The sequence below is a fragment of the Molothrus ater genome, chromosome 26, assembly GCF_012460135.2.
Source record: "Molothrus ater isolate BHLD 08-10-18 breed brown headed cowbird chromosome 26, BPBGC_Mater_1.1, whole genome shotgun sequence".
Classification (NCBI taxonomy): domain Eukaryota; kingdom Metazoa; phylum Chordata; class Aves; order Passeriformes; family Icteridae; genus Molothrus; species Molothrus ater.
In genome coordinates this window covers 3,518,480-3,541,082 of record NC_050503.2, presented here as the reverse complement: position 1 = coordinate 3,541,082, position 22,603 = coordinate 3,518,480, and the positions used below count along the sequence as shown (strand labels likewise).

Below are 22,603 nucleotides of genomic sequence, written 5' to 3'. Positions count from 1 at the left end.
TTGGTCGGCATGCAAATGTTGCGCGCGGCCGGGCGCGGCCGCAGCGCCGCCTCGCGGACGGGCGGGGGAACGTCGCCGGGCAGGGCGCGGGGCCCGGTAGAGCGGCGGAGGGGGAGGGGGTTAACGGGGGGCAACGGGGGGTTTAACGGGGGTTAACAGGGGTTAACGGGGCTTTAACGGAGGTTAACTGGAGGTTCACGGGGATTAACGGGGGAGCTATCGGGGGGACAACAGGGATTCACGCGGGGTTAATGGGGTCCGGCAGCCGTCGAGCCCCGGTTCCAGGGGCTCCCCGAAGCACCCCCGGTGCCCCACCTCCCGCGACGCCCGGGGCGGGGTTCCCGTGCCCCCGCCTCCGTGACGTCACTTCCAGCGGGCGGTGCCGGGCCCGGTGCCGCCGGTGCGGGCCGGGGGTGGAGGAGGCGGAGGGAGGTCCCGGTCCCGGTTCTGGTCACCGTCCCGGTTCCGATCCCAGTCCCGGCGCGCCATGGTGGTGCTGCGGGGCGGCGCGGGCCCCGAGGAGCCGTTCCCGTGAGTGCGGGCCCGGGGCCGGGCGGGCCGTGGGGCGGTCGGGCCGGGCAGGAGCCCCCCGGGCTGTCGGTGCGGGCGGGGAGCGGCGGCGCCTCCCGGGACAGCCCGTCCCCAGCTCCCCGGGCCCGGCGGCGGTGCCAGAGCGGAGCCCGGCACCGGCATAATGAGCCTTATAATTAGCGTTTATCCCCTGGAGGTCACGGTGCTCCCGGTCACCGGGGCTGGGCTGGAGCCCCCCGCTCCTGCACGGGTGTACCGGGGGCTCGGGACGGAGCTGCGGAACGACTTTGCTCTGCCACGTTCTGCTGCCCAAGGGTCAGTGACAGGAATAGCTCCGAAATCCCCCGGCAGAGAACGAGTTCCCCTTCCAGGCGCTGTTCCCTGGGACAGGAGGAGAAGGCAGGAGTCTGTCTGTCTGTCTGTCTGTCAGGCCCATTGTCCCGGGGTCACGGTTTGAACGATCCCTCCTGGCGTCCCGTATGAGCCTGGCACGGCACCCTGGCTCAGAGGGTGCTGCTCTGGCTCGGGTGGCTGTCCCGAGGTCACTGTCCCCTGTGAACCTCCCTCCAGGCTGGCACCGGGCGGAGGTGGCAGCGCCAGGGCAGACGTGGCAGTGCCGGGTGCCAGGGCAGCCACGAACGGCCCTGGAGGCTGCAGGAAGGGAGCAAAGTGTGGCTCAGCCTGTTCCCCTCCCAGCCACGGCGCTCGGGGCGTCCCGGGGGTGCTCCCACCCTGCTGACCCCGGGTTTTGACACGCCAGGGAGCGCCGGGCTCGCAGCTGTGTACTCAAACCCCCGAGCTGGGGCCAGTGTAAGGTGACTCCCTCTGTTTATTCAGGTTTTTGTAACCGTCTTTGTATCACAACTTGATCCACCAGCCCTGGTTGCTGGCTGTGGCGGGTTGGGTTACTGCTCCCCACCCGTCCTCTGGGCATTGCCTTGATACCTGAGTCTCTTTTATTCTTTCCAAGCCCACCTTTGCCTCGGTTTTCTCTCCAGTGGTTGTTTTTATACGCCCCCATCAGCAGCCAAGACTGTATCACTGCCCCCATGCAGGCAAAGGGGAAAAAAAAAAATCAAGGTTTTGGCGAGGGTGAGCAGCTGGCTGTTAGCCCGGGCTGCAATCGGACAGCACAACCTGCTCTGCCCTGTGCCCAGATCGCCTCTGTCAGGACCTGATTGCAGGACTGGGGCTCCCAGAATGCTGGAAAGGAGGGGACACAGTGGGGACATGGCCCTGAGGATGGAGCAAGGCCGTGGCAGTGGAGACAGTGGTGACTCTGGGCAGCTCCTCGTCCTGGATGGACAGTCCTGGGCGTTGTTTCAGGGGTGGTGATTTTCTCCCCCACCTTCTGCTGGGCTAAAGGAAACCCACACAACCCTGAGGGGAAGCTTCTTCGCAAGTGAAGGCAGTGAAACTTCCTGTCTTTGGTGTTTAGTAAACTTTGAAACCTGAGCAGTTGCGTTCAGCGCCCGGCCAGCTTCTCGCTTGTGGTGTGGCTTCATTTTCCCATAAAATGCCTCAGTTTTATGGTCATTCCTCAGCTGTGCCTGTGACTAAGCAACACCCTGACTGTGTGGTGAGCAGAGCACCTTTGGGTGCCCCCAGGAGCTGGCAGTGCCAGGCTGGGGTGGTGTTCCTGCCGCCCTCAATAAAGAGTGGCAGGGTCAGTGCCAACCCACTCAGGACCACGCTGAGCGTGAGGTGCAGCAGGGATGGATCCATCGCTTTGCTTCCTGTGTGGCACGCTTAATTGCCCAGGTTAATTACCCAGGTTAATTACCTGGCCCTCCCAGTGCTGACACACAGCTGCTTTGAGCACCTCGGAGGTCACAGTGACCCGAGGGGGACAGGTCCCGTGGGAGGATGTGTTGCAGTAACACTGGTGCTGATGATGCTCTGGTGCCCCATCTCCCTGCTGCCCTGGCTGCCCCAGAGCCCTCGGGTGGGCTCACTCCTGCTGCTGTGTCCCCCAGGAGGATCGAGGATTGCCTGCCCCTGCTGCAGGACTCTCCCTCCAAGCGTTTCTCTCCGTCCAAGAGGAAGCAGTACTACATCAACAAAGCCATCCGCAACTCCGACCTCATCCCCAGGGCCAAGGGCCGCAAGAGCCTCCAGAGGCTGGAGAACAGTAAGGGCCAGGCAGGGTTTCTTCCCCAGGGCAACCTCCCCTGAGCTGTTCTGGGGGCAAGGAGCCTCTCTGGAGGTGCTTCCCCCCTCTGAGGCTTTGCTCTTGGCCCCAGCTCGTTACCTGATGACGCTTCTGGAGCAGGATGAGTGCGGGAGCGACGAGGGAGAGCTCACCCACTCTGCCACCCCCAGCATCTTCACTGAGGCCTGTAACAATGAGACCTATGTGGAGGTGGGTACAGCCACCCTGCTGCCTTGGGGACACTGGAATGGCATGGCATGGTTGTAGTGCACTCCTGCATCCCTCTGCCTCCCTGGCCTGAGCTGCTGCACTGCAGCTTCTGCTTGGTTTGGTGTCAGGGTGGGATCTGTGGGATCTGCTGCCGTGTGTGCCAAGGGGTGATGGGCTCCTGGGGCCCATGGGATGAGGGAATTTCCAGGCAGGTCCTCTGCTGGAGAGTTGTGGCTGCAGGGCAGTGAGTGCCTGGTGAGCTGCAGCTCTTCCTCCTGCACAAGCCCCTTGCCAAACCCCCATTGCCTAACACTGACCCTGTCACTGGGTGTTTTGAAATGTGGCCTCTCCCTGGTGTGACAGGGCCACACTCAGGGCCATCCCTGGGGATGAGAGGGTGAGGAGGGGGCTCGTGGGGTGTGGGAAAGGGCCCTGGGTAGCCAGGTGCCCCCCCAGACCTCTGCAGTGGGGCTCGGTGGCTTCTGTTGTCAGATCTGGAACGACTTCATGAACCGCTCGGGAGAAGAGCAGGAGAGGGTCCTGCTCTACCTGGAGGAGGAGGCCAGGAAGAAGCACAGGAGGAAGCTGCCTGTCAAGAATGAAGACAAGTGGAAAGGTGCTGGGAGGGGAAGGCAGGGTGGGGACAGCCTCTCCCTTTCCTTCCTTGTGTACATTCTGGGAGGGCTGCACCCACTCCCAGTCTGTGGTGGGGCCAGGGGATGCCTGAGCCCACGCCATGGGTGTGGCAAGGGGGGGTGGGTTATGCCTGCAGACCCCCACCATGGACCAGGGAGGGTTTTTTGGGAGCCAGAAGTGGCTGAGATGATGGGCACAGCCACCCCCAAACCCCCTGTGCTGGGGAGGGCATTGCTGCTTTAGGGGTGACTGTAAAGGGAGCCCTGTGTGGCAGCTGGGGGGACACTGGCTCCTCCCAAAAAGTGACCCCGCGAGCTCTGGAGCTGTGAGCTGTGCCTAAATCCCTTCTCCCTCCTGCAGAGCTCCCTGCCTACACCCCCCAGGAGTGCTTCCAGCGCATCAGCCGCCGCCTGCGCGCCACCCTCAAGCGGGGCAGGATCCCCATGGTGAGCTGGGGATGACAGCCTGGCACAGCAGGGCTGGGGCTATTGGAATTATTACCAATATTGTGGACAGGACCTGCCTGAGCTTGTCTGGCCCTTGCTGCTTGACCAAATAGCGGCAACTGTGGTGTTTCACCCACAGACCCTTTTGCCTGGCTGGGTGTGTGGTGTTTGACCCCACAGACACTTCAGGCTGGCTGGGTGTGTGGTGTTTGACCCCACAGACACTTTTGGCTGGCTGGGTGTGTGGTGTTTTATCCAAAGACACTTTTGCCTGGCTGGGTGTGTGGTGTTTGACCCCACAGACACTTCAGGCTGGCTGGGTGTGTGGTGTTTCACCCCACAGACACTTTTGCCTGGCTGGGTGTGTGGTGTTTCACCCCACAGACACTTTTGGCTGCCTGGGTGCTGCAGCTGGGCCCTGCAGACAAGTCCAGGCCTGCAGGAGCTCTGGTGGTGCTGGGATGGAGCTTCCCCCCATAACAGGGGCTGCTCCTCAGGTTTCCCTCTGTGGAGAAGCTTTGAGGTGATGGTGAAGGAAAGGAGTCGGTTCTGATGGAGGGTTTGGATCCAGAGCTTTATTCTGGCCTCTGAATGCAGCACCAGCTCCAACAGAACTCCCTGAGCCCGTGGCTGCTGCTCCTTTAACCCCGGGGAGAGGGGCAGGGAAGGGGCAGGGAGCCACCAAGCAGGGACAGGAGGGGAGGGACAAAGGGACAAAGGACACCTGGATGGCCCAATGCCCCCCAGGGGTAGAGGGCATCCTTTGGATCTGCCAATCCCTTCTGGAATGCCAGGACTGACAGACAGTGCTGGGAGGGGAAAGGAGAGGAGACTGACACACCTGGGAGGGAATCATCAGGGAGAAACCCGGGGTGTCTGAGGCAAACCCTGAAGTGCCACCACAACAGGGGGGGCTGCCAGGGGTCCCTGCACAGCCCAGAGCTGTGCCCTGACCTCGTGCCACATTTCAGAGCAGCTCCTGGGAACGTGCTCGTGTTGCAGACACACATCCAGCTCCCAGCACATGGGGTTTTCCTGGCTCAGTTCAGATTTTTCTGGCACTTACAGGGCTTTTTTTAGTGGTTGTCTCCCAGTTTCTGTGCAGTGACAGCAGGTGAGAGGTGAAACGGGGCGTGTTTGTGGACGGGGACAGCAGTGGAGCCTTTGGGGTCTTCACAGTGGCCCACATAAGGTTATTTGGGGCAACTCTGGTGTATTTTGAAAGGGGGTAAAAGGAGGGAGGTGAATGCAGCCCTGCACTTTCTCTGCCATCCCTGGGGGTGCTGCCTCCCTGTGCTCTGTGGGGCTCTGTTTGTTTTTTCCTGGTGCTAATTAGAGCCTCTCAGTGCAGCCTGGGCTCCTCCTGCCCGCTGCCTTGTTTGCCTTCAGTGTGCTGCTCTGTGTCTCTGAGGTCACAGAGCTCTGCAGAGCACTGAGCTTTGCCTGTTGGCTGTGAGCACCAGGGATGGTGCCAGCCCTTGGCACACACAGCGTGGAGTTGGCAGGAGCTGGATCCTTCCCTGCCTCAGGGGCTGGAGATGGGAGATTTCTCCTCTCCCTGCTGTCTCCCGTTCAATTAGCTTGCCCAGGAGCTGCTGGCAGTAAATCCTGGGGAATCAGTTGTGCCACCACCGTCCTTTCCTCACTGAGTTCCTGCCTCTCCTCACAGGGGACGCTGGAGGGGCTGGAGGAGGAGCTGCTGGCCTTCTTCTCTGTCACCCCCCACTCTGTGTACACAGCCCTGATGGATAACAGGTATTTCCCCATCCCTGTGCCCCCAGGGCTGCCCCAGACTGCAGAGGGGATTTGGGAGCACAGGACACCCCTGGGGCTGGGTCTCCCCCTGGCCTGGTGGGTGGGAGGCACCTGGGGATGCCTGGGCAGGGCCTTGGGGCACTTTGTGCTCCCCCTCTGCTCTGTGTGTCCCCGGGAGGATGCAGGGCAGGGACACACAGGTCAGGCTCTAACGCTGTCCCCTCTCCCCCAGCTTTGAGAGGCTCCTGCTCCACGCACTCTGCCAGTACATGGATCTCGTCTCTGCCAGTAAGAGCCCTATGTCTGCTTGGTTTTAGTTTTGGTTTCCATTTTGTTGTTGTTTTTCCCTTTTCCCTCCATCACTATCTCTCCTCTCCAGCTCAGCCTTTTTCCTCCCTTCCTCCTGTGGGCCCCACCTCGCCCTGGGGCTCAGAGATAACCCCGCGGTCCCACCCCTTCTGCTTCCTCCCCAGCAATGCCCTGAGCTCCCTGGGCAGCCCCAGTGGTGACCAAGCTCAGCCAGACCTGGCTCTGAGGGGAAATTTGGGTGGTCCAAAGCAAGAATCTGCTCACGGGGTTCCCTCTCCTGCAGCTGCTTCCTCCTCCCAGGGATCAGCCGTGCTGCCCTGGGCATCCCCAAAGGTTTTGTTGCCAAGGCAGGGATGGAATCAGGCTCCATCCCTCCAGAGGAGGCTCTGCTGATTCATTAGGAACCAATTGTGGCAATCAGCCTGAGTGTTAATGATGGGGAGAGCGAGCCCCAGGATGGAGGGCACAGAAAACAGGGGAGCCTGTGCTCACCACGAGCCCCAGGGAGAGGAGGGGAGGCCTGGGAGGGCCTGTTGGACACCCCTGAGAGGGGGGAGCAGGGTTGTGCTGACCTCTCCATCCCACCCACAGGCTCGGACATCGAAGGGAAGCGCCAGATGAAAGTGAGCAACAAACACCGCGTGTTCCTGCCCCCGGAGCTGCTGCTCTCAGACTACCTGGGCCAGATGAGCTGATGCCCCCACAGCTGCCCTGCCCCTCCTGTGTCCTCTGCAGCCTCTCCCGGACCTTCCTCAGCCCTTCCCCTGCTCCAGCAGCCGCTCCAGGCCGGGGGTTTGTGGCTGTGCCCTTGGCTGTGCTGGCAGCAGGGCAATGGGTGCAGAGCAGGTGCCTCTCGCCCTCCCTGCTCCCCGCACAGCCCTCCTGGAACTGTTTGTGTGTCTATTTATAACCCAGGTGTTTTTTAAAAAGAATCAGGCGGGGCCAGCCTCCCTCCGTGGGGTGATTTGGGTCCAGATTTTTCTGCGGTGAAACAGCTCCCGGCGGCTGCTGAGCAATCGCTGAGCCGGCGGAAGAGCCCCGGGGCTGCCGCGTTCCCTCCCGCAGCCCCGCGCCCACCGGGGGCTCGGCCAGGGCGGGGTGTGGGCAGCTCCGGGTGCTTTTTACCCCACAGCCTGCAGAACGGGGCTGTTTTTAAGTGTAATATAGCTTGTGTTTTTTATCACGTGTGTGTGTGTGTGTGTGTGTGTGTGTGTGTATTTACATGTGTGTGTGCTGGAGGGGTGCAGCCCCCTTTGGGGCTCTGCTTTTCCACGGGGCATTTTGGGGGTCCCTCTATGTGCCAAGGGGTGCTCGCAGGGAAATCTTTGCTGGTTGCTCTTGTCCCACGATGACACCGACTGCCATTAACCGCGGGCACCCCCAGACCCAGGGGAGCCCCTCGCGCCTCCTTCGCTGGTTCAGCAACAATAAAAACGGTGCTCCCCTGCTCCGGCTCTGTGTCTCCGTGGGGATGAGGATGAGGAAGAGGACGAGGAGGATGAGGGGGAGGAGGAGGTTTGGGGGTCTCAGCGCAGGCGGTTGGGCACGGGATGGAAAATGTGGGTGTGGGGAGGTGCAAAAAATATGGAACGCTTCACGAATTTGCGTGTCATCCTTGCGCAGGGGCCATGCTAATCTTCTCTGTATCGTTCCAATTTTAGTATATGTGCTGCCGAAGCGAGCACGAATTACAGGACACCCACAAGGGTATTTAAAGGCCTAGAGACCCAACTCAATCACCATACGGTGACTACAGTGTAGTTTGGTATTGAACGCATAATGTGCCCCCTCAATTATTCCGCAACGTTTCACTCGTCGTTTTCCTCAGAGTTTACCAAAATTTCAGAAATACTCCGGCTATGTTTGCTATTCTGCCCGGTGGCTCCTGGGTAGTTTGTTATGCTAATTAGCTCTCTGAGGGTGTCCGCGGCAGTGCCTGAGCGCGCGGCGCAGGCGCGGCACGGGCAGCCCGCGGAGGCACCGGGGTCCTGAGGAGTGGCGGGCGCCGGTGAGTGAGGCGGGACCGGGACCGGGACCCCCGGGAGCCGCCTGTGACCGGGCCCAGGTCCCTCCTGTGACCTTCCCGTCAGCCCCGGGAACCTCTGGCATCTCCCCGTGTCCCTCCGGCACCTCCCTGTGTCCGGCCCCGGGACCCTCCCACCCGCCGTAGGCTCGGTACCCGCGGACCGCTCCCTCCGCCTCCCCCCGGTACCGCCGGGGTCTCTCCCGGTACGGGGTTGTCCCCACCCGTGTCCTGTGCCTCCCGTTGTGGCCCTTGCGGCTGGTGTCCGGTGTGACCGGCTTTGTGTCGCCCCCAGGCAGGACCGAGGCTCTCCGGTGTCCCGTCCCCGGTGTCCCGTCCCCGGTGTCCCGTCCCCGGTGTCCCGTCCCCGGTGTCCCGTCCCCGGTGTCCCGTCCGGGCCGGCGGGATGGACCTGGCCTACGTGTGCGAGTGGGAGAAGAAGCCCAAGAGCAACCACTGCCCCTCCATCCCCCTGGTGTGCGCCTGGTCCTGCCGCAACCTCATCGCCTTCACCACGGACCTCCGCAATGAGGAGGAGAAAGGTACCGAGAGCCCCTCGGGAAATCCCTCCCGGTGCTCCCGGGAGAGGCCGGGATCCGCTGGGCCGGAGCTCTGCCCTGCCCCTGGATGCTGCTCTCCTCCTTTTCCTTCCATCCTTCAGCCTCTGTGTTTGTTCCCTGGAGTGGGTTTGGTTCCCCTAAACCAGGACCAAGCACTACCCCAAATCATTTCTATAAATGATAAATTTTCTATAAAATATTTTATGTTTTCCCTGCATCACCTGAGGCTCAGCAGCAGTGCCAAGGGACAAGAATCACTTCTCTCTTCACACAGATCTCACCCATATGGTCCATATCATCGACACCGAGCACCCCTGGGACGTCTACTCTGTCAACTCGGGCCACACTGAAGTCATCACGTGTTTGGAGTGGGATCAGTCAGGTGGGCTGGGCTCTCTGTCATTGTCACCGTGTCCCTGCCCTGCTATGCATGCCCCAAAGCAATGGGGTGCAATTCCTTGGGGGGTTTTGACTGTTCCCCCTGTTCTCAGTGTCATTGTCACTGTGTCCCAGCCCAAAGGGATGGGGTGCAGTTCCTGGTGGGGTTTTGGCTGCTCTCCCTGTTCTCACAGAGTGTCATTGTCACCATGTCCCACCCTTGCTGTGCATGTCCCAAAGCACTGGGGTGCAATTCCTCGTGGGGTTTTGGCCATTCCTCCTGTTCTCAGTGTCATTGTCACTGTGTTCCACCCCAAAGGGATGGGGTGCAGTTCCTGGTGGGGTTTTGGCTGTTTCCCCTGTTCTCATGCAGTGTCATTGTCACTGTGTCCCACCCTCCTGTGCATGTCCCAAAGGATGGGGTGCAATTCCTTGGGGGGTTTTGGCCATTCCCCCTATTCTCAGTGTCATTGTCACTGTGTCCCACCCCTCCTGTGCATGTCCCAAAGGGATGGGGTGCAATTCCTTGGGGACTTTTGGCTGCTCTCCCTGTTCTCACGCAGTGTCATTGTCACAGGCTCCAGGCTGCTCTCAGCAGATGCTGATGGCCACATCAAGTGCTGGAGCATGACAGATCACCTGGCCAACAGCTGGGAGAACACAGTGGGCAGCGTGGTGGAAGGGGACCCTGTGGTGGCCCTGTCCTGGCTGCACAACGGTGTCAAGCTGGCTCTGCACGTGGAGAAGGTTTGTCTGAGCTTCCTGAGGGATCTGGGCTGGAATTCTGTGGTCTTTGTGAGGATCCCCCCAGACGAGGGAAGAGATGAGAATCTGACTCCATGTTCTCAGAAGGCTGATTTATTCTTCTCTTCTCTTCTCTTCTCTTCTCTTCTCTTCTCTTCTCTTCTCTTCTCTCTCTTCTCTTCTCTTCTCTTCTCTTCTCTTCTCTTCTCTTCTCTTCTCTTCTCTTCTCTTCTCTTTCCTTCTCACTATACTAAAGAATACAGAAAAGGAAACCTCAGAAGGTTTAACAGGAATGAATCATAAAAACCCCTGACTGACTCAGAGTCTGACACAGCTGGCCATGGTTGGCCATTAAGTTAAAACAATTCACATGTTTGGATAAACAATCTCCAGCCCACATTCCAAAGCAGCAAAACAGGGAGAAACTGAGGCTTCTCAGCTTTCCAGGAGAAAATCCTGGGCAAAGAGGGTTTTTCAGAAAAGATGACAGTGACAGTCTGGCTCAGATGTTGGCAGAGAGCTCAGGATCCTGCCTGTGTTTGTGCTCTGGGCTCTCTTGTTTTTCCAGTTTTTGCTCCCCTGTAGTGGATATTTGTGCTCCCTATAGTGGATATTTTTGCTCCCCTATAGTGAATATTTGTGCTCCCTATAGTGGATATTTGTGCTCCCTATAGTGGATATTTGTGCTCCCTATAGTGGATATTTTTGCTCCCTGTAGTGGATATTTGTGCTCCCTATAGTGGATATTTTTGCTCACCCTTAGTGGATATTTGTGCTCCCTATAGTGGATATTTTTGATCACCCTATAGTGATATTTGTGCTCCCTATAGTGGATATTTTTCCTCCCTATAGTGAATATTTGTGCTCCCTATAGTGGATATTTTTGCTCCCCTATAGTGAATATTTGTGCTCCCCTATAGTGGATATTTGTGCTCCCAACGAAGGAGGAATAATGAGGACGACTCCATTGATATCAGAACGCTAATTAATTACTTTTTTCTAATTTTGGCTGCGAGCGCTTACATTTTTTTGACCTTTCTTCCAGTCTGGAGCCTCGAACTTCGGCGAGAAGTTTTCCCGGGTGAAATTCTCTCCATCCCTGACTCTGTTTGGTGGGAAGCCCATGGAGGGCTGGATTGCTGTGACCATCAGTGGCTTGGTCACCGTGTCCCTCCTCAAGCCCAACGGGCAGGTGCTGACGGCCACCGAGAGCCTTTGCCGCCTCCGCTGCCGCGTGGCCTTGGCCGACGTCGCCTTCACAGGCGGGGGCAACATCGTGGTGGCCACATCTGATGGCAGCAGCACCTCCCCTGTGCAGTTCTACAAGGTTTGTGTCAGCGTGGTGAACGAGAAGTGCAAGATTGACACCGAGATCCTGCCCTCGCTCTTCATGCGCTGCACCACCGACCCCGCGCGCAAGGACAAGTACCCGGCCATCACCCACCTGAAATTCCTGGCTCGGGACATGTCAGAGCAGGTGGGCTGGAGTGGAGATTGGTGCTCCCCTCTAGTGGACATTTTGCTCCTCTGTAGTGGATATTTGTGCTCCCCTATAGTGCATATTACGCTCCCCTATAGTGGATATTTTTGCTCTGCTATAATGGATATTTTTGTTCTGCTATAATGGATATTTTTGCTCCCCTATAGTGGATATTTTTGCTCCCCTATAGTGGATATATGTGCTCCCCTCTAGTGGATATTTTGCTCCCCTATTGTGGATATTTGTGCTCCTCTATAGTGCATATTTCACTCCCCTATAGTGGATATTTTTGCTCCTCTATAGTGGATATTTTTTCTCTGCTATAATGGATATTTTTGCTCCCCTATAGTGGATATTTTTCCTCCCCTCTAGTGGATATTTTTCCTCCCCTCTAGTGGAGATTTTTGCTCCCCTCTAGTGGATATTTTTCCTCCCCTCTAGTGGATATTTTTCCTCCCCTATAGTGGATATTTTCCCTCCCCTATAGTGGATATTTTTTGCTCCCCTATAGTAGATATTTGTGCTCTGCTATAGTGGATATTTTTCCTCCTCTATAGTCGATATTTTTCTCCTCTATAGTGGATATTTTTGCTCTGCTATAATGGATATTTTTGCTCCTCTGTCGTGGATATTTTTGCACCTGACGAAGGACGAATGATGAGGAGGATTCCATTGATATCAGAAGGCTAATTAATTACTTTATTCTATACTATATTATTCTGTACATCTAAACTGAACCTGCCAAGCACTCAACTCTCACACAACTACCCAGACAGTCACCACACACACACACACACACACACACACACAGACTTTCTTGGCCCTGATAGGCCAAGGAAACAAAACACCATCACTTTGGGTAAACAGTCTCCATATTGCATTCTACTTTTGCACAGCAAATGAGATAAAAATTGTGGTTTTCCTTTCTCTGAGGTTCAGAGAATGTGAATCTCAGAAATCCTTGTGACGAATTGTGCCTTGCTTTTCTCTGTGAGGAGAAATGTGGCTACAGTGGGCAGCTGCTCTTTGATCCTCCTGGCCTTCCTCAGAGGCTCTGGAGGTGACCAGCACGTCCTGCAATACCTTTGGCATTCCTAGTTGTCCTTTTGGTGCAGCTGGAACCCTAATTCACCTCACTTCCCACTGATTTGATCCTCTGCTTTCTGCTGGTGGAGCAGGACCCTGGAAATGGAGGGTGGGAATGACCAGGGCAGTGTTGTCCCTGTTGTGAAGTTTGTGGTGGGGGGCTCTGTTCCACAGGTGCTGCTTTGTGCTTCCAACCAAAACAACAGCATTGTGGAGTGCTGGTCCCTTAGGAAGGAGGGCCTGCCTGTCAACAACATCTTCCAGCAAATCTCTCCTGTGGGTAAGTGTCTGCTCTGGGCACTCTCAAGAACAGGAGCTTGGTCTGAGGCAAAAAACAGCACAGTTTCTCACATCCATTACCCCATGTTTGTGATTATTCAGAATCTTATGCTTGTTTTCAGGTGTTTTCAGTCCATTCTGTCTGTTTGCATCATAGGCAGCAAGTTGCTGTTTCCAGGAAGGGGTTTGGTTGTTGCTTTCACTTCATAAAAGATTTTAAAATAAATTTTTGTGTTTTGCTGCGCAGCCGCCCTTCCTGCCACCAGTGGAGCAAAGGCTCCCAAAGGACCAGGATTGAGCAGCAGAGCTGGATTAATCCCCTGCTCTGGCTTCACTGATCTCAGATAAAACAGAATTAATCAGGGCAGTTTGTTTGGTGAAATATAAAGGATTATTGTGTGTAAGGATCTTACTCACTCGCAGCAGAGCTTCCATCAAGAGAGATTTAGCAAAACATGTTGTTGGTATAATTCAGGAAAAAAATAGGGAACTATGAGGGAAATGTATGGGAAATATATGGGAAATACGCCAGTCCTGATCTGTGGTCCTGCTTGGGGCAGAAATGAGGGACAGATTTTCTGATCTTTGTGGGACAGAATTCTCACTAATTTGCTTTTTTGGTCTTTGCTAGTGGGAGACAAGCAGCCCATGATCCTGAAGTGGAGGATCCTGTCTGCCACCAACGACCTGGACCGGGTGTCAGCTGTGGCACTGCCAAAGCTCCCAATCTCCCTGACCAACACTGACCTGAAGGTGGCAAATGACACCAAGTTCTTCCCTGGGCTGGGTAAGGAGTTCCTGTTGTCTTTGTCCTAAACATGTCACTTTTGCTTGAAATTTCACCACCTGAGCAGTAGCTGAAGGAAAGCACGTGGAATGCTGAGGGAAAACTTTTAAATGTTGTGTTTCTCATTGTGGGAAGAGGCTGTGAAATTCTGTGAGCTCTGTTGGGACCCAGCGCATTCCTCTGGCTGCCCTGGGTGATTTGAGACCCTGGCAAAAGGCTCAGAGACCTTGGCATGGAGTCAAAACCACCTGTGCCTTCCATTTTAGCCCATGGAAACAATTTCCAACTTTGTGTGAAGATTTACAAGCCACAAGAGTTTGAGTAGAATGATAGTGAATTTGTCACAGGGTGAAAAAGTAGAATTTTGGGGATTTAGAATGAGGATTCAAGAGCAGGATGGAGGAATCTGGATGTGTCCTGTCCTTCTCTCCTTCTTCTTGTCCTCCATCTCCTGCTGTGATGGTGGCACTTCTGGATTGGTTTAGAGCAGAGACAGACTGTCTAACATAGGTGATAAGTATTGGAAAATTATTGTAAATAAAGTACACACAGTTCTTAGTATAAAAAGCAAACACCACCCCAAGGGCAGGCACTGTGCCACAGCCTGACCTGCTGGACAGATCTCAGCAGGTCAGAGAAAGAATGGAACAGATAAGAGAAAACAACCTTGAAAAGCAGAACTGACTTCTTCTTTGGTCATGGGGCTGGGAAAAAAGACTTTTTAATACCTCGGGGTCATCTCAACCACAGAAACCCAAGAAGCCCCCAGCCCTTTGGCTTCTCCATGGGCTTCAGTGGTGGCCACTTGTTGGGGAAGATGAAACAGGAAAGCCTTATAAATATGATTGCTTGGCAAAAGATTCTGAGAATATAGGAACTATAAGTGAGATTGAAATGAAAGCAAGCTTTGAGATCCCTTAGTTACTGAATGAATGACTGGAAAACAATGGTGTGGATGGCTGAAGGTGATCTCCTTTTGATGGAACAACACCCTCTGCTTGCAGGCAGATCCAAGGGTCAGAGCAGACCCTACCAGCCTGGCAGAAGGGATCTAAAGAGGAGTTTTTAGGGTTTAAAATGTAACACAGTATGGTAATGTAGTGATTTTTATAGGCTGTATGGAAATGCTATAGGATTTGTATCTTGTACTAGATTGGTTCGTGAGAACTACAATATTCAACACAGAAGAAGATTTATTGTATTGGAATAGGAACTTTGCTCTCTTATCCTCTCATCTTCTCTCTGTCTCTCATCTTCTTTACCCCTGTCTTAACTTCTCTGGGGCCTGCTCTGAGCTGTGGCTGGCAGCTCCAAGCAGATCCTCTTTGCAATAAACCCCAAATTCCACAACCTGGCTTCAGAGACCTCTCATCTCCATCCATCCCAACCATCCTACCCTGACACTCATACAGCCCCTGCTTTGGGCGAGGGCTCTGCCACGCTGGGAGCAGCTGTCTGCTCATCCTCACTCATCTCCTGTCCCCAGGCCTGGCCTTGGCTTTCCACGATGGCAGTGTCCACATCGTGCACAGGCTGTCCCTGCAGATGATGGCTGTGTTTTACGGCTCCTCCTCGCAGCGCCCCGTGGACGAGCCGGCCCTCAAACGCCCACGCACCACAGGGCCCCTGGTGCACTTCAAGGCCATGCAGCTCTCCTGGACATCCCTGGCCCTGGCTGGTGTGGACAGTCATGGAAAGGTTGGTGCTCTCTTATGGATGTAGGGATGTGTCACTCCTGTTGATGGAGTGACAGAATTGGCCTTTTTCTCCTCAAAAAGGAAAAAAGCCCGGAAGTTTCTCTCTTCAGTTAGGTAAAAAGACACTTGATAGGACCTTGGGGATTTCACCTCAAACTTTAAGATAGCCAATTGGACAGCTAAAAACTCCCACCTGAACAATCTATTAGAAAAAGAAGAGAATAAAATAACTAATGGCTTTTGTGAGGAGTTTTAACAGGAGCAAGAACCTCTTGCCCTGGCTTGTTTTTTCTCTGTAAAGAGCTTAGTTATTTTGCCTTTTATTAGAACTTTTGTTTCCAGCACTGCCACAGAAGCCATCCTGCTGATTTTATGCCAGGGTTCCTCAGGAAACACTGGGAATTCCAGCGGTGAGATCCATATTGGAAAGGGATGTATCCCATCAGTGTCAGAAACTGTCACTAGGTCAGGATTGAGCTTCATTGGGCCCCATGTTGTGTGGTGGCTTTGTGGGATGTCACAGTCATATTTTCTGAAAAATCCTCTTGCCCAGGATTCTTCTCTTAGGAAGCTGAGAAGCCTCAAAGAAAAAAAAAATATTATCTCATTTACTTCTCCTGTGTTTTGCTGGTTTAGAATGTAGCTTAGAGATTGTTTACCCAACATGTTAATTGTTTTTACTTAAAAACCAATCACCATCCAACTGTGTCAAAACTCTAGAAAAAGTCACGAGTTTTTCATTAGTATCATTCTTGTTAAGCCTTCTGTAAGTATCCTTTCTCTATTCTTTGGTAACGTTTTAGTATAGCATTCTAATATATATTATATATGTAATATAATACAATATTATTATATTATATTGTATTGTATTATATTATATTACATGACATTACATTATATCTTATGATATTATATAATATTGTATTATAATATTATATTAATATATTATAATATAATAATATATAATAGAATGTGAAATTATATTATATTATATTATATTATATTATATTATATTATATTATATTATGATATAATATGGTATTATAATATTATATTAATATATTATAATATGATAATATATGATATAATGTGATATTATGTTATATATTTAATTTATATTTATATATAAATTATATATAATTTATATAAATATATATTATATTTCGTTATTATTATTATTATTATTATTATTATTATTATTATTATTATTATTATTATTATTATTATTATTATTATTATTATTATTATTATTATTATTATTATTATTATTATTATTATTATTATTATTATACATAAAATGATAAATTAGCCTTCTAAGAACATGGATTCAGATTCATAAGTCCCTTCCTGCCATGGAAGACCCTGACAATGCCACACTCCTGAAGCCATTTTCTGGTTGGTTCCTCCCTTCAAGCTGAGCATGCTCCGCATCTCCCCGTCCATGGGCCACGTGCTGGACATGAACATGTCCCTGAGGCACTTGCTGTTCCTGCTGGAGTACTGCATGGTCACTGGCTACGACTGGTGGGACATCCTGCTCCACGTCCAGCCCAGCATGGTGCAGAACCTGGTGGAGAAGCTGCACGAGGAGTACATGCGTCAGAATGCAGCCCTGCAGCAGGTGGGAGGGTGTGTGGGGGCTCTGGGCTCACCCCCAGGGTGGGCATGGGGGTGCTCAGGGCTTTGGAGAGGGGAGCAGCCAGTGCCAGTCCTCAGGACATTGCTGGCTGTGCTCTCTGAGTGCCCTGCTGGGGCAGTGATGGAGCTGGGAAGAGCTTCCATGGCAGCAGCATTCACTTTTCCTGGTATCAGCAGGGTCTTAGCTGCTGGAAACTTGGGGTGAGATGGTGAAATCTATTTTTGGCAGATTCCTGGGAGCAGCAGCACGTGCCCAGCACAGCGCTCACGTGCATGGCTCCTGTCACTCCTGCAGCAGAAAGGGAGAGCAGAGAATAAAGCAGCAGCAGCAGCTCTAATGAGCTTATGCTAATTCCTGCCTTTTTTTGTGCCTTTTGCTGCATTTCCCCGTGGCTCAGGTGCTCTCCACACGCATTGTTGCCATGAAGGCCTCTCTGTGCAAGCTCTCCTCCAGCACCATCGCCCGTGTGTGTGACTACCACGCCAAGCTCTTCCTCATTGCCATCAGCTGCACCCTGAAGTCTCTGCTGCGCCCACATTTCCTCAACACCCCTGACAAGAGCCCTGGGGACCGGCTCACCGAGATCTGCTCCAAGATCACGGATGTAGGTACTGACTGCTCAGAGCATCCTGCTCTGCATTCCCAGCTTTTGGGATTGGGCTGTTCCCTGTGGTGTCACAGCCTCTCAGTAAGTCATCCTGCTCTGCATTCCCAGCTTTTGGGATTGGGCTGTTCCCCGTGGTGTCACAGCCTCTCAGTAACTCATCCTGCTCTGCATTCCCAGCTTTTGGGATTGGGCTGTTCTCTGTGGTAACATCCTCTCAGTAACTCACCCTGCTCTGCATTCCCAGTTTTTGGGATTGGGCTGTTCCCCATGGTGTCACAGCCTCTCAGTAACTCCTGGGTTTGGGGAGGAGGACAAGGGTGACCTCCACAGGGAGGGTGTGAGGTTTGGATCCATCTTTCCTGAGCCAGGCCATGTCTTGGTTCTTTTCCAGACATTGACAAGGTGATGATTAACCTGAAGACAGAAGAGTTTGTCCTGGAGATGACAACATTGCAGTCCCTGCAGCAGCTCATCCAGTGGGTGGGGGATTTTGTGCTCTACCTGCTGGCCAGCCTTCCCAACCAGGTGAGACCCATGGGCACAAACACCCATGGGCAGTGCTGGGGAGCTTTGCCAGGGCACACAGGCCACATGTCCCTGTCAGCACAGGCACTGGGCAGGAGTAAGGAACAGCAGAATTAGAGAATGGCCCTTTCCATGCCCATCTGGGTCTGTGACCAGCACCTGGGGGATTTGGGGACACTCCTCTGTCGCTGTCGAGGCGGTCAGGACACAAAGCAGAGACCACAAGCAGTCTCAGATGGCAACTCTTTATTATTGAACATGGCTGACCTTTTATACACTTTCTAATTATTTATACTTCTTCTACCCTAACTATTGGCCACAATAAGTCAACATAACACTATTGGTGAAAAGTTCCAGTGACTTCAACTAACTTTTTAAAAATACTGCGTCCAGCTGCAAAGTTCTCTTCTTATCTTTCTTCAATTCCTGACTTCTCTTGGTCTCCTTGGTTACAGCCTTGGGGAGATCTCCTTATCAGCCTCTTCTTGCTTCTCAGCTTCTTCTTGCTCCTTTAGCTAACACTAAGGAGTGAGACACACACACACTCCTCTTGCAGCTCTGCAGAGGTGTCACCTTCAGGTGACCCTCCAGCATCCCCAGCACAGCATCAGCTGTGTGCTGCTGGAAGCAGGAGCTGTCTGGATGCACTGTGGTGGCTGGGGCTGCTGTGAGCTCCATCTTCCCTCACTTTAGAAGCTGCAGGATTTGCACAACACCTCACTTTCTTTTGAGAGCTCTGCTGAGTTGTGCCAGCCTGCTGGCATGTCCTCAGTGGGAATGGGGGCAGGTGAAACCCTTCAGCTTGCATGCAGAGGGCTTCTCCTGGAAAAGCTTATTCCCCATCTGGGTGTCTGCAGGCAGAATAACCTCTTCCTCTGAGGAACTTCATCAGTTATTTCCCATCATTCTTATTTTTAAAAATTTACCTTTTAATCAAGCAAGTCACACAAAGAGTATGGAGCCTTTTCCCAGGGAGGAGAAGAGAGCACTAACAGCTCCCTGACACACAAATTTGGAGGATGGTGATGCTTTTTCCAGGGAGCTGAGCTAACAGTCTGGCTGTAAGGAGTTTAGATCTGGAGCCAGACATCATGGTTAGGTCTGTCTGTGGTTATAATGTAGTTGTTTGAGTTTTGTAGAAGTTGTCTGATGGAATCTGAACTAAGAACAAAACAAAAACCCGAGGGGCGCTGTTTCTGGCGATCCTCGTCTACTTGATCTGGCACCAGATCTGGCCTCACCCAGCTTGGTGTGAGCCTCACCCAGGCTGGTGTGAGCCTCCCCAGGCTGGTGTGAGCCCACCTAGGCTGGTGCCACCCCTCTGTCCCCCCACAGGGCTCCCCAGTGCGGCCTGGGCACAGCTTCCTGCGCGACGGCGCCTCCCTGGGCATGTTCCGCGAGCTGATGGTGGTGATCCGCATCTGGGGGCTGCTGAAGCCCAGCTGCCTCCCCGTGTACACAGCAACCTCAGACACCCAGGACAGCATGTCCCTGCTCTTCAGGCTCCTGACCAAGCTCTGGCTGTGCTGTGAGTGTGGCCCTGAGCAGTAAATCCTGCAGCAGCGGGGTGGGACGTGACTCCGAGGGGGTCTGGCACGTTGAGAAAGGGCAAGTGCAGCTGCCAAGGTTATTGTTTTCCAGGCTGAGTTGGCAGTGGAGGAGGAGGCTGCACGCAGCTCTCTGGAGCTCTGAGGGGGAAATGTAAAGGTCACAGGGGTTTTTTTCCTTCATTTCCCACGCAGGTCGTGAGGAAAATCACATCACAGAGCCCGATGATGCCCTGATCGATGAGTGCTGCCTCCTGCCCAGCCAGCTGCTCATTCCCAACATTGACTGGCTGCCCATCAACGATGGCATCATCAGCAAGCTGCAGAACAAGCAGCTGGTCAGGCTGCAGTTTGGGAAGGCTCCCGGGCTCATTGGCCACACTGTCTCTTCCCAGTTTGATGCCTTTGTCAGGTACAAACCCCTGGAACCATACAAAGGTGTTGTTTGTCAGGTACAAACCCCTGGAATGGGTCAGTGCACAGTGAGAAGGAGTCTTGGCAGCTCTGAGGTTTGGCTTGTCTCCTTGCTGCTGTGGCCCAAGAGCAGTTTGTCTTCTCTGCTCAAATTCCTTTCTCAGCTTATGATGGGCTGGGAATTTTAAGTACTGAAAAGTGATAGCAAATGGTGGGGGAAAAACTCCATTAATTAATGTGATTAATTGTGACCATGAATCTCGTGGCGCTGGGTGGGCAGGTGGGCAGAACCTCTGCCATATTGGCCAGTGAGATGCAGCTCCCTGTCCTGGGAGCAGCTGATGGAAAGTGAGACTCTAGGATAAAGTCCTGTTCTCCCTCCCCAGGGCCCCTGGACAGCCCAAAATTGACCACCTGAGGCGGCTGCACCTGGGTGCATACCCAACAGAGGAATGCAAGTCCTGTACCAGGTAAGTGGCACTTGCAGTGGAGCTTGGGCAGGATTTGGACTGTCCTGTGTCCTTCAGGAGCTCTCTGGCACTGGTTGGGGCTGTGGTTAAGGTGTCCCCAACCTGAGATGCCCATGTCAGTGTCAGCCTGGCCCTTGGGTTAAAAATCAAACAGATCAGAAAAAGCTCTCAAAGTAATCTGGCTTGGAGGAGACCCTGCAGCAGCTCCTTTACAGCCCAATTCTGTGAGTCTGATAATTAAAACACCTTTGTGGTCATGGCAGGGCTGGAGGGAGGAATCTCCCCACTGCCCTTGCCCCCATTTTGGGGTCATCTTTCCACCAGGCTTGCATTTCATGCTGCCCTACTCATCCACCCTCATGGGAGAGCCTGGATTGCAGGGTAATGGCTCAGGGAACAAACATCCATCTAAGTCATGTGATTGAATTAGCTTTAATTAGTGATTTTAATGGAAAGCCTCTGTAGCAGATCATTTTTGTGAGATGACTGTCAGTTGTTTCATGTATAAACAGCAGCTGGGGCTGTTCCTTGCCAGGCTCCAGCTCCAGCAGAGCCCTCAGTGGGATTGTTGCTTGCTGGTTTCAGCTGGTTTTGGTGCTCAGTGCAGATGACAGGAGCTGGTTTCCCCCCAGATCCCTGTGTGGTCCATGCAGCTCCCCAGCAGTGCTGGCCCTGCACTGCCCCTGGGCTGGCTGCACCCTCTGTGTCCCCACAGGTGTGGCTGTGTCACCATGCTGAAGTCACCCAACAAGGTGACAGCAGTGAAGCAGTGGGAGCAGCGCTGGATCAAGAACTGCCTGTGTGGAGGGCTGTGGAGGAAGATGCCCCTCAGCTACTCCTGAGCCCTTCCTGGGGTGCAGTGAGGGCCAGGAGCTGCACAGGGCTCCCTTCATGGAGGTTTTGGGACAAGGGAATGGCAGCTCCCCTCCCTCATGCTGGAAAAGCTGCTGCTGGTTGAGCTGTGCTGGAAAACAGAGCTGAGGGAGCTCTGCCTCTTGCCAGGGAGGAGCTGGAAAGGAATGCCAGAGGTTTCCCCATCATTTTGGGGCCCAGGAGGGGAGAGCCTGCCTGTGTTTTGTGTCTGTGCCAGCAGAGCAGGGCCCTGGCCTGGGCAGGGTGGTGATGGGGCAGCTGGTGAGAACAAAGTCCCAGCTGAGGGGGGCACAGCTGGTACCTCACATCCATCCTGTGCCTTGGGCAGTGCCAGGCATGGGCTGGGCACTCCTGATCCCTCAGCAAACTCATCCCTGAGACAGGATCTGGCTCCTGTGTGCCCATCAGTGTTGGGTGGGAGCAGGAATATGAGAACTGCTGCCTGGAGTGAATCCTGCCTTTGCCTCTTGCTGTTGTAAATAAAAATTCTCCTGATTTTGTACAGAACCAAGTGCTTTGTTTCTGTGGTGTGACGTGGCTGCCCAGTGTGGGGCCGGGGCAGTGGGGCCATGGGAGGGCTGCCAGAACATCTGTCAGGAAAGGAACCACCATCATTGGAAAAAGGAGAAGGGAAATGGATGTTTTCAAGGTTTGCCTTATGGACACTCGAGGAAAAAACATCAGATCCTTGGGGTTGTGCAAGCCTCCAGATTCAGCAAGGCTGGACACTTGAGTGTGCCAGAGGAGGAGCATTCCTGCTGCAGCCAAAAATCCTTTCAGATTCTTGCCCTCAGCTGCTGCTGCCCCGGGCAGGAAATCACAACCTCGAGGAGCCACCCTGGGGCTGATCTGGGCCCTCTCCTCTCCCACGGCTCCTTCAGCTCTGAGGGGGAAAAGCCTGGAGCTTTCTCTGCTGCTGCATCCCAGCCAGCAATTCCAGGTCCCCACAGACCGTTTAAGAGCCAGCTTTAGTACATTCCTTTCCCTCTGGAACCATGATTTCATTATTCTTGAGAACTGGAGCTGGTGACGGAGTTCATCCCTCGACTCCAGTGAATGTTTCACTGCACAAAGCTGTAAGAGCTGTACAGACCTCTCCCCCTCTCTGCTCTGCTGCTAATTAGGGACAATCAAATGGCTAATTAGGAAACTGCACCTTATTAAGGCTCTTTTCCCCTGTAAGTAAAACTCAAACAGGGCCCTCTGTGAGCTCCTCATAGAACAGGTTTGGGGTTATTTAATGTTTGATTGGGAACAGCAGCAGAGCAGGGGAATGGAGACATATCCGTGTCCCCCTCAGTTCCCTGCTGACCATGGAGCTCCTGGGATGGGACTGGAAGGGTCTGGCAGTGCCCTGGGCTGTGCCTTGGCCCTGCTCCCTCCCAAGACAGGGCAGTGGGAGAGCAGGGCTCTGGGGGTGACCAGGGTGTGGTGGGAAAGTGGCTCTGCCCTGTC

General features: G+C 53.7%; 2 protein-coding genes and 1 non-coding gene across 3 annotated transcripts; 2 read left to right on the top strand and 1 right to left on the bottom strand.

The window, feature by feature from the left end:
- Nucleotides 1-371: 371 nt before the first annotated feature.
- On the top strand, nucleotides 372-7,486 carry R3HDM4 (R3H domain containing 4). The gene is made up of 8 exons (XM_036399643.1): nucleotides 372-531; nucleotides 2,508-2,662; nucleotides 2,775-2,893; nucleotides 3,386-3,509; nucleotides 3,890-3,975; nucleotides 5,645-5,730; nucleotides 5,963-6,018; nucleotides 6,631-7,486. Exons 1-8 carry the CDS (start codon nucleotides 488-490, stop codon nucleotides 6,732-6,734), a joined length of 774 nt encoding a protein of 257 aa, XP_036255536.1. The 5' UTR covers nucleotides 372-487; the 3' UTR covers nucleotides 6,735-7,486.
- Nucleotides 7,487-7,617: 131 nt separating this feature from the next.
- On the bottom strand, nucleotides 7,618-7,724 carry LOC118697175 (U6 spliceosomal RNA). The gene has a single exon (XR_004981731.1). It is a non-coding gene; the product is annotated as a U6 spliceosomal RNA (small nuclear RNA).
- A 341-nt stretch (nucleotides 7,725-8,065) lies between these two features.
- On the top strand, nucleotides 8,066-21,655 carry MED16 (mediator complex subunit 16). Its single transcript, XM_036399558.2, has 15 exons — nucleotides 8,066-8,268; nucleotides 8,358-8,604; nucleotides 8,897-9,004; nucleotides 9,578-9,747; nucleotides 10,790-11,221; nucleotides 12,485-12,590; nucleotides 13,221-13,376; nucleotides 14,863-15,074; nucleotides 16,488-16,694; nucleotides 17,110-17,320; nucleotides 17,711-17,844; nucleotides 19,180-19,372; nucleotides 19,587-19,803; nucleotides 20,192-20,275; nucleotides 20,991-21,655. Exons 2-15 carry the CDS (start codon nucleotides 8,469-8,471, stop codon nucleotides 21,115-21,117), a joined length of 2,493 nt encoding a protein of 830 aa, XP_036255451.1. The 5' UTR covers nucleotides 8,066-8,268; nucleotides 8,358-8,468; the 3' UTR covers nucleotides 21,118-21,655.
- The last annotated feature ends 948 nt before the right edge of the window (nucleotides 21,656-22,603 follow it).

Coding starts and splice junctions, on each gene's coding strand:
- R3HDM4 (XM_036399643.1), top strand. CDS start 488: ATGGTGGTGCTGCGGGGCGGCGCGGGCCCCGAGGAGCCGTTCCC. Junction 2,663..2,774: donor CCTCCAGAGGCTGGAGAACA/GTAAGGGCCAGG, acceptor TCTTGGCCCCAG/CTCGTTACCTGATGACGCTT. Junction 2,894..3,385: donor ACAATGAGACCTATGTGGAG/GTGGGTACAGCC, acceptor TTCTGTTGTCAG/ATCTGGAACGACTTCATGAA.
- MED16 (XM_036399558.2), top strand. CDS start 8,469: ATGGACCTGGCCTACGTGTGCGAGTGGGAGAAGAAGCCCAAGAGCAAC. Junction 9,748..10,789: donor TGGCTCTGCACGTGGAGAAG/GTTTGTCTGAGC, acceptor CCTTTCTTCCAG/TCTGGAGCCTCGAACTTCGG. Junction 12,591..13,220: donor CCAGCAAATCTCTCCTGTGG/GTAAGTGTCTGC, acceptor GGTCTTTGCTAG/TGGGAGACAAGCAGCCCATG.